This window comes from Suncus etruscus, chromosome 13, assembly GCF_024139225.1.
Source record: "Suncus etruscus isolate mSunEtr1 chromosome 13, mSunEtr1.pri.cur, whole genome shotgun sequence".
Classification (NCBI taxonomy): Eukaryota; Metazoa; Chordata; class Mammalia; order Eulipotyphla; family Soricidae; genus Suncus; species Suncus etruscus.
Window position 1 is genome coordinate 99620418 of NC_064860.1, and position 10154 is coordinate 99630571.

The following is a 10154-nucleotide window of genomic DNA, read 5'->3' on the forward strand; positions in this document are numbered from 1 at the left end:
ATTCAGGGCATGGCACAGAGTTGTGCCCATAGGGAGTTGGTGAGGCCTCGATGGGGAAAGTGTGCTTCCTGGGGGCTGCAGGGAGCAAGGTCAGGAATTGGGGGGGGGGGGCAACCCTGGCTGCCAGATTGGGGAGTCTGGCTGGTCCTAGCACGGGGCTATTCCCATCTTCTGGACGCTGTCTGGCCGTTGTCCTGGAGTTGGGATCCTGCTTCCATCCCTGTGCCTGCAAGAGTGTGAGGGTGAGGAGAGCTGTGTGATGGGATCAGGCTCCGGAGCAACCAGGACAGCAGCGTCTGCCAGTGCTCAGGGAGCCAAGGCCCTGCAGAGTCCTGTCTGAGGATCTTGACAATGGACTCAGTACTACTGTCTCTACAGTGACCCTACAGTGGTGCCTGCAGCTTGAGATGCATTGCGCAGCCCTTATGGTGCGGATGACACATCAGACAGGGAGAGGTGTGGGCCCTCTCCTGGGGCAATTCTCCCATCTCTGGAATTAAGGCTCAGTCCAAGAGTTCCCAGAGCCCTGGCAGAACTGATGCTGTCACTTTTCTGGCTTTGTGTCTTGTTTTCACTTCAGATTAAACAGCTGCAGAGACTCCTTGCTTATACTTTTTATTTAGTGCTGATACAAGCCATCAATTTTAGGAGCTTCTAGTCTGTGCCCAGCAAACAGAAAGAATAAGTAAGAGTGAAGAAGGTGCACTGGAATTTTCCTGGAAGTAAATTTTGTGTTTGTGACTCAGTTTGCGTGATTCGTGACAACATGCCGACCGTTCATGTCCCACGTGCTTTGTTGGCTGCTCCAGTCTCCGTCCCAACAGGTCAGCACTGATGTTCACCAGTAGAGCAGACAGTAAGCACCATGGCGACTGATGCCAGCATGGGAGGAACTAGGACATGGCACATAGGACACAGGACAGCTGACACCCTCAGGCCTAGTCTCCATCCACACAGTCGGCCACACCACTCAAGGGAAATGCCACTGAGTAGAATTTCAGTCTGACCAAAGGGTCAGTGCCTAGTTTCTCGTAAGAAATGTTAAATGAATCCTAAGCTGGCATGGAGGAGGGCCCAATGAGGGGCAGCAGCACCCTCAAGTGACTTGTGGGGGTTGGGGGAAGATGACAGGTGGCCAGAGAAACTGAGGTGGAGGCCATGAGAAGCCACCGTTGGGAGCAGGTTTTAATTTTTCATGCACTAAGCAAATCACCCCTCCTAGTTTGCTGCTGCCCTGCCAGGCCCCGTTGTTCCCCACACCTCGCCTCTGCACAGGGCCTGCGGCTGCCCTCCCCATTTCACTCATGCTCAAAGAACTCGTGGCAGGCTGCAGTCACCATGGCAACAAAGGCCACGAATTCCTGGAAGTCACATTCCCCATCTCCGTCACTGTCCAGGATGTCCATGACTTTGTCCACAGCCTCCTGCTCTTTGATTTCCTGAAAGAAAAAGCAACGGTGCCTGACTTGTTTTTAAATGAAATGTCAGCTCACCGAGACAAGACCACACATGTCGTTCAGCTGCCACTTTGCATGACAAATGATTTACATCACAAAATGCAAAATACCAGGGAAGATCGTGGAGCATGCAGTGCTCAGGCTTCGTTCTGCCGCAGCAAAGGACCGGCTTCTGACCAGACCTTGAGGATGGCACCGCCAAGACAGGGCTTCGGGCTCCAGCACACAGAGTAGCCCAGAGCCCAGGGAAGAAGGCACAGACGGGCAAAGTGGGGACAGGGTCGGGCAAGGTGGTCTGAGCCTTCCGTGTGTATGTCTAGTAGAGCTGTGGCATCACTGCTCCTACAGGAGCCAGGCCACTGGGTGGGAGAGCTGCAATTATTTGTGGACTTCGAGTTGCTCTTTGTTATCTGCTGAAGGAAACCTAGAAGCAGCCAACTCCCTCTTGCCCCTCTCCTGTTTCAGCCCAGAGCCTGTGAAGGCAACTGCTTGCTCTGGAGCTCAGCGTTCTGTGGGAGAGGCATGAGTTCACACTGGAGTGCCAGAACTAGGGTGTCCCCACTCCTCGCTGCCTCTGCCTGGGTGGCAGGGTTCACAGTCACAAGTTGTGGGGAGGCAGAGTCTCCTGTACCCATTTGCACAGTAGGAGCTGGAACCACCGTGTCCTGTGCTTATGGACTCCAGGATTGAGGGGCATGGTCATGCACAGGGTCTGTCCCAGAAGCAGCTCTCAGTCCCCAGAGCACTGGTCCCACATGGGGTGGGGTGTGTGTGACTGGTTTGCTCTGAAACCTAGGAAATGTCCCTCTGAAGCAGGAAATACTCCCTCAAGGGAGCACCCCAACCAGTGCTGGAACTGATTACTCAGAAAGGTACATAAATAGAAGGTACATAAATAGAAGCACTTGTGTGAGGCACTTTGACTGACCTAAAGGTGCTGGGCAGAAAGGGGCGTGAGGCCTCAACCAGGAGGCTGGTCCTCGAACCACTGTTGCCCAGGCAGTAAGTGCCCAGAAAAGATACTCTCTGGGTCAGGCATTCAGTGAGGACCAGTCCTCCCCACCCTTACCCCTAGACCCTTCAATGATGTGGAACCTCCTGGCTGTGGCTCTGAGCAGAGGTGTCCTGAACTGGGCGTTTGCCAAGCACCTGACTTAAGGCCAAACAGCAGATGCTGACTCCCTCCCTGGTGCTCCTGTCTGGACCATTTTCTGGTTTCAGCCTGCTCTGCCACTATGCATCCTTAGATTTTTCAGATGAAACTCACCATCTCTGGCTTCTGTGGCATCTCTCTTTCTGGGTGCCGTACTGTCCCGGAAACCCAGGGCAGACCCGGGAATCAGGGAGCACTCAGGCCCCCTCCCACCCTGACAGCAGGCATCACTTGAGAACAGCCCGGAGGGGCCCCTGCCTTGGGCAGTTTTGAGAATGGTGACTTACCTCTAGAAAGTGAGAGAGCTCGGTGTTGATCAGCTCCTTGAGCTCTGATTTCTTGAGCTTGTGCTTGTCGCCTTCCTTTCCAGAATACTGGTGGAAAATGTCGATGAGGGTCACCACAGCCTTCTCCAGCTCAGACATGCTATGAGCCACAAGCAAAAATGCTGTTGGTTTGCCTTGCTGCTTCCCAGAATAGGGATACCCCATGGCACAGGGGGGCCACACATAGCTCCTCCCTTTAGGGCCACTCTTCCTCCCACCACCCACTTCTTCCCTGCTTGCCCCTGTGGACTGTAGCTAAGTTCCAGACCCTCTAACTTCGGCAGGAAAACAGGAAAAAAAAAAAAACAAGGAGGAGCAAAAGGGTTGGGGGGAATAGTGAAGCCACATCTGCTTGCCTGAGGCTCCAGGATGGACATCCCACAGGAGCAAGGCCATGAGACAGAGCAGAACAATGCGGATGAAGCAAGTGAGGCTCCAGAAATCAATAGCTTCCCTGTTTGATCTGGCTGTTCCATCCAAGAACAACCAAAGCCCATCCCAGTCCTACACACTAGAAGATGACACCCAGCTATTGAATCCAAACAAAGATGTTCCCCCAATTCCCTCCTTCCTTAAACCTCTTCCTCAGATAAATAAAAGCCCACTGGATAGGTACTTTATTCTCTCTCCACCTTCTACCTCCTGATATTGGGTTACTCCTGATTCTGCACTCAGAAATCACTCCTGGCCAGCTCAGGGGACCATATGGGATGCCTGGGATTGAACCTGGGTCGACTGTGTGCAAGGCAAATGCCTGCCCCACTGTGCTATTGCTCAGGCCACTGGGAATTGGTTTTGTTTGTTTGTTTGTTTTTTTGTTTTTGGGCCACACCCGGCAGTGCTCAGGTGTTACTCCTGGCTGTCTGCTCAGAAATAGCTCCAGGCAGGCACGGGGGAATATATGGGACACCGGGATTCGAACCAACCACCTTTGGTTCTGGATCGGCTGCTTGCAAGGCAAACGCCGCTGTGCTATCTCTCCGGGCCCTGGGAATTGGTTTTAATGAAGAAAAGAGTTCTGGCTTGTTGGCTCAGGTAGAGAGCATGAGGCAAAAAGTCATGGATGCCATCCATGATCATCTCTTCCTAAGTGGCTTAGTGCATTATTTCTTCACCTCTACCCTGCTTCTTTAGACCTGTCTGTGTGGGGTTTAGAAATAAAGTACTTGAGGTGATCTCACAACTCATGGATTTTTATTTTACACACACACACCTTCCTGGGAACCTGCATTTCCTACCCAAGATCCCAGAAGAAACTTGTTACCTTTGAATCTATGCTTGAATTCAACTCGTTTTTGAGAAAAACCTTAGCAGACTCCTGTGCTTGTTTGGGGCCTTTCCAAGTGGTGCTCAGGTGGTCCAAGTACCCCTGGTGATTATTAGCCAAAAGGGCCAATGGTGTAGAATCAGGGCAGGTAGGTGCAGTGCTGGCCCCATGTAAGGTATTAGCCTAACCCCCAGCTCTTGAACATTGTTTGTGATAGATAATGAACATGACCCCAAAGCATGTAAAATTCAAGTGGAAAAAATAAACATGATAGAATCATTAAAAAATAAGACTATTTGCTGACTATAATGGTAGTGAGTATGGAAATGGTGTCCTGAGTATTAATTTTTGAAAAGCTTTAAGAAGTGTGCATTGACCTATAGAAGCAGGACTCTTTTCTGAGGCCACTTTCTGGCTACTGTGAGTGAAGTCTGCCTGCTGCTTAGCTGAGGAACATTGTTCATTCACTGCTGAAAGCGTCTCTGCAGATTCCAGAGGGGAAAAGTCCTTCCTCTCCTGGGGCATTAGCAGTATCATCCCTGCCAGGGAGGAAGACAGCCCTGGGAACCAGATATATTGCACAAAGCTACTGCATTATTTCACAGCCACAAGAAGTGCACAGCCCATGTCTGGCTTAGAGTCTTTATGCTGCCATGTTAGAAATAATGTTAAGAGGGCCCGGAGAGATAGCACAGCGGCATTTGCCTTGCAAGCAGCCGATCCAGGACCAAAGGTGGTTGGTTCGAATCCCGGTGTCCCATAGGGTCCCCCGTGCCTGCCAGGAGCTATTTCTGAGCAGACAGCCAGGAGTAACCCCTGAGCACCGCGGGTGTGACCCCCCCCCAAAAAAAAAAAAAAAAGAAAAGAAATAATGTTAAGAGGGCCAGAGTGGGTCCAGAGAGATACCATGGAGACAGGGCGTTTGCCTTGCATGCAGAAGGATGGTGGTTCGAATCCCGGCATCCGATATGGTTCCCCGAGCCTGCCAAGAGAGATTTCTAAGCATAGAGCCAGGAGTAACCCCTGGGTGCTGCTGGTGTGATCCAAAAAAAAAAAAAAGTGCCAGAGTGGTAGCACAGTGAGTAGGGCATTTGTGACCCCAGGCATCCAGCATGGTTCCCCGAGCCTGCCAGGAGTGATTTTTGAGCACAGAGCCAGGAGTGACCCCTGAGCACCATTGGCTGTGCCCCCCACAAAAATAATGGAAAGAAATACAGCTGCTGGTTGAAAATTCATTTCCATTCTAAATCTACCACTTGTATTTTAAAAATAAGTTGGACTTAGTATCAAAAACAATTTCTTGGGCCAGAGATATAGCACAGAAGTAGGACATTTGTCTTGCATGCAGCCGATTCAGGACGAACTTTTGGTTCAAATCCCGGCATTCCATATGGTCCCCAGTACCTGCCAGGAGCAATTTCTGAGCGCAGAGCCAGGAGTCACTGGGTGTGACCCAAAAAACAGAAAACAATTTCTTGATCTAAAGAAAAAGGATCGAGGATTTTTGTCTTGGTTGAAAGTCACTCAATTATTTTATTTTATTTAAAAGGTTTTATTTCCCTCAAAAAAAAGTTAGAAATTAAAACCAGTTATTCAAAACTGGCATTGGCTTTAGTTTTCAACAGTCCTCAGGCTACTCAAGTACTACAAGTCTCTCAGTTGCTCCTTTGCTGAAGCAACTGATGGCTACTCAGCATTGCCTGTAAGTGCCTGAATCCTAGACATCACACAAACATAGAACACTCCAGATACATTAAACTCTTAAACATTTCAAACTTTCTTATCCTTTGCACAAGTTTTCAGTTATTAATTTTGTTCTTTGGGATATACCCAGCAGCACTTAGGGGTTGCTCTTGGTTTTGCGCTCAGAAATCACTCCTAACAGGCTCAGGGGACCATAAGGGTGTAAGGGTGTCAGGGATCCAATCCAGGCTGGTCATGTGCAAAGCAAATGCCCTGTCCACTGTGCTATTGCTCTGACTCCAGGTTTTTTGTTTGTTTGTTTGTGGGTCACATCCAGAGGCGGAGCTTAGGGGTTACTCCTGGCTCTGCTCTTAGAAATCACTCCCAGCAGGCACGGAAGACCACATGGGATGCCCTGGAATTCGAACCACCATCCTTCCTGGATCAGCTGCGTGCAAGGCAAATACCCTACCGCTGTGCTATCTCTCCGGCCCCCAAAACGGTCCTGTTTTTTATTGATAGGAGGTTTCCTTAGCACATACTATCAGTCTAACATGAGCACTGATGGTGCTCTTTGGGCGTTTGGTTCCTGAGCACACATCATATGTGGGAGGCCCTGCTAGTGCTTCCCTAGAAAACCCTCCTGGCCATTCTCAGTGAGGCCCTGACAACATCTAGGAAGATGCGGGTCCAGATGGAGGGTGGCAGGGAGCAGAGTACCCTGAGATAGATTGGGCAGGGGCTGGGCACCAACTCTGCAAAGCACCCACCATGGGTCCCTTCTGCTGGCTAGTAACATAGGCCTGCCCACAAATCCTGTCGTGGAAATGTCAGTTATCCTTAAGGGATTTATTGTCTTAGTTTTGGGAGCCTCTCAAGCAATGCCCCTGGGGCTCATGGTTCTCGGCCCATGATTCTTAGCCAACCCGACAGCGGCTCAGAGCAAGGGCGCAAAGATGTGCTACTTGAGCCCTGCACAGCTGAGGATCCCCAGAGCTACCCTGAGGTGCTAAGGCAGTCTCCAGGTTCGGGGCTCAATGTTTGGGGGCCCTGTGGTGCCAGGGATCAACAGAGTCAGTCACAGCCAATGAACACTAACCCTCGTATTCTGTCTCCAGACCTCTCCAAAGGGTCCTTTTAACGACCACCCATTTTCCCGGCCTCCCTCAAGATCCCAGCCCCAAGAGAAAAGACCAGGTTTTCCTGAGAGCCTCACGTCAGGGCTTGTGCTGTTGCTCCTGGTCCCGCAGGCAGGCGAAGTCTGCAGGTCCCGCACAGATGCGGACAGACAGGGCGAGGCTGCCTCTTATCCCTTCCCGTGGCTTGGCGGGCGTGGCCAACTGCCCACTGCAGGCCCAGGGAGCCAATGCTGGGGTGGTCTGCACACAGCACTGTATTGACGGCCCCCCTCCCACTTGTTGGATGCCAGGCCTGTTCGGGGCCAAAGAGGAAAATGGCCCATGGGCAGGAAGTGGGGAGTCAGCACTTTGTGCTACTGAAAAATTTATAGGCCAGTGTCCTGCTGTCTTGGCAGCAGGCTGGGCCTAGAAAAGGGCCTTGGGTTATTGATTCGGGCAGAGCAGCTCACAGCAGGTGCCAGAAGCTCTCAGGGCCAAAGCAGATGATAGCTGAGGGCCCAGCTTTCCTCTCGTTTCAGCCTTGTTCTGGGGAAGCACAGAGCCAGGCCTGCAGGGCCTGCCAGGCCACAGCAAGACCTTCATCCAGTAGGTAAGGGCCTGTGTCAGAGAGGAGGGTCCCAGAATTGCCCGTCCAGGTGATCCTGGAGCAGTGCAAAATAACACCACCACCACCCCCGCTACCCCTCCCACACATGTTGCATTAAGCCTTTTAATTGTTTAATTCTACACACACACACACTTCTTGACTGCAGGGTGCCTTCGTGAGCCACTTCTGGTGGGGAAGCTACGAGGCAGACTGCCCTCCTCCAGGGCCCTGGTCAGACCCTTCTGCTGAGCCGTCACAGTGGCCAGCTGGTATGCAGAGAAAGGTAAATCCACAGAACTCTCTCCACTGCCTGACACCCCCCAGGAGGAGGTCAGCAATGGGTCAATTATCCCCCCCTCCCCCGGGAAGCAGCAGCTCTGCCAGTCATTTCAGGAGTGAGCCCGTCTTCAAGCCACATTCTCATGTCCCACATGTTGTGTGGACCCCATGATGATCTGAGGACCCAGGATGCTCTGTGGACTTCAGCAGACCAGCCCATTCTGACCAGAGTTCTAGATTATGGGCCAAAGTATATCCTTTCCTGAGACCAATCTCTGGTTTCTGTTTGGGGTGGGGTGAGGGGAGATGGAACATCTGGCCTGGTCCTAAGGAGTCCCAGGGATAGGACATTACCTCAGACACATTCAGGGACCTGTAAGCTTCAGGCAGGGAGCCTGTCCAAGGTGGGAAGGAGTCCCTTCAGTAAGTGGCCCCAGGTGGTTAAACCTCTGTCAAGGCTCTGAGCTTTTGTGTGGCCCCTGGACACGACTCACTCCCCTTTCCAGCCCACCCACCACTGGTGGGCCCTGCTAGCTTGCTGGCCCAGTAAGGTTACTCCGAATGGCAATGGGGCAGGAAAGGACAGGCAGTACCTCTCCCCACTCAGTGGGCGTCTGTGTCAGGCTGCTCCCGAGGTGGTTGCAGAGGCCAAGACCACAGGTGTGGGAGTAAAGGGGCCCTGTATCCTGGAAGGCCAGAGAGAAAAACAACAGACTCTTGCAGGGAATGGTGAGTGGTGTGTATGGGATAGAAAATCGTCAGTCATTCCTCTTCTAAAGACTATTCTACAGAATGCCCTGGCCGAGGACTCTGATGCCCTTTGTGGGAGACCTGTGACTGGCATCTCCCTTGATTCTGGAAGATGGAGGAGAAAATGAACTTAGTGGGGCGGGAGAGGTAGCACAGCAGTAGGGCTTTTTGCCTTGCATGCGGCCGACCCAGGAGGGACCTGGTTCGATCCCCGGCATACCATAGGGTCCTCCATTCTGCCAGGGGCAATTTCTGAGTGCAGAGCCAGAAGGAACCCCTGAGAGCCGCTGGGTGTGGCCCAAAACCCAATCAATCGATCAATTAAACAAAAGAAAATGAACTGAGCATCCTGGGCACACATCAGTTATGTGCACGTGTGAATGAACCCTGATGGTGTCTGTGATCAAAGATATCCCAGTTCCTATCCAGCAAAGGCCTGGCCGTTGCCTGGTGAAGTCCTGGCAGAGGAAGAACAGAGCGGAACAGAGACAGAGATTTCTGAGCCCACGGAGCGGGACGAGGGTGTGCTACTTGTGCTCCTCGACAAGAGGTAGTCCAAGAGGCATCTGGCACAGGAGACGAAACCTCCTCTTTCGGGTGTCACGTTTTGTTGTTCATGTGCCGCGCTGGATTCCAGAGCTTCACTTGAGCCTTCCAGGGGCGCGTCCAGAGCAGTGGGGGGCCGTGCTGGGTCTGCTTCAGAGCCAGGCCAAGGCAGGAGTCCAGCTCCGAACAGCCAGGCCTTTGTCTTTGCTTCTGTGGTTGGACTTTGCTTACTTCTTTGGAGAGGGAACTGGAGTGGGGCGCTCAGAGAAGCCCGCGCCGCACCTGTTGTTGCTGTGCTGGGTGCCGTGCTGCAGGGGGTGGGCAGGGTCTGCGGACGGGCTCCCCAGCAGGCACGAAGGAGATCGCCAGCTCCCCCTCAGTGCCTTTCTGCCGCCGCTGTCACTGGAACACGCTTACTACAGTCGGTGAGGACGTAACGACAGACTGAAAGTGGGAACCACCACTAAGCAACCTGCGCTACTGACGAGGCGGGAGCTTCAGGCTTTTCACGCCGCAGCGCCCCCGGGTACCCAGTGGCTCCAGAAAGCTCAGCCTCTCGGTACGCGACCAACTGGGCCGCAGCCCCGAAAACCCCACCCGGGCCCTGCCGAGCGGCAGCACCGCGGCCCAGGCCCCGGAGCCACGGGCTTCCGAGCTCCCGAGCGCGCGTGCGCGGGAGAGACCCGCGGCGCCGCCGGGCTCAGCGCCCCGCGCTTGCGCAGACCGAGTGCGGCGGCCCCGCCCCCTGCCGACGCGCTCTGGGGCGGGGCTTCCCTCGCGCTGGGTCTGCGCGCACCGCGCCTGCGCGGGCCCAGGGCGGCGGCTCAGCTGGTCGCAGGCACTGGCCGGCCCTGTGCGCCGCGGCGTGGACGCGGGGGTCGGCGGAGACCGCGGCTGAGGTAGGACTGAGGCAGGCCGAGAGAGGCCTCTCCCCACCCCGTCACCTGCCCGGGAGTCGCGTCTCGCCC

At 53.5% G+C, this 10154-nt stretch overlaps 1 protein-coding gene across 2 annotated transcripts; it reads right to left on the reverse strand.

Moving 5' to 3' along the window:
- Positions 1–1158: 1158 nt before the first annotated feature.
- On the reverse strand, positions 1159–7284 carry S100B (S100 calcium binding protein B). Of its 2 annotated transcripts, none has more exons than XM_049785488.1 (3): positions 7103–7284; positions 2898–3036; positions 1159–1439 (listed from the first exon to the last, which is right to left on the reverse strand). In XM_049785488.1, exons 2-3 carry the CDS (start codon positions 3033–3035, stop codon positions 1299–1301), a joined length of 279 nt encoding a protein of 92 aa, XP_049641445.1. In that variant the 5' UTR covers position 3036; positions 7103–7284; the 3' UTR covers positions 1159–1298. The 2 variants fall into 2 exon arrangements, with proteins under 2 accessions (XP_049641445.1, XP_049641446.1); XM_049785489.1 differs by having other exon boundaries at positions 7098–7284.
- Between the last annotated feature and the right edge of the window lie 2870 nt (positions 7285–10154).

What these genes read in the sequence shown, in the direction of transcription:
- S100B (XM_049785488.1), bottom strand. Translation starts at nt 3,035, where the DNA reads ATGTCTGAGCTGGAGAAGGCTGTGGTGACCCTCATCGACATTTTCCAC. An exon ending in AGCTCTCTCACTTTCTAGAG is followed by an intron (nt 1,440 to 2,897) that starts GTAAGTCACCAT and finishes TTTTTCTTTCAG; the next exon opens with GAAATCAAAGAGCAGGAGGC.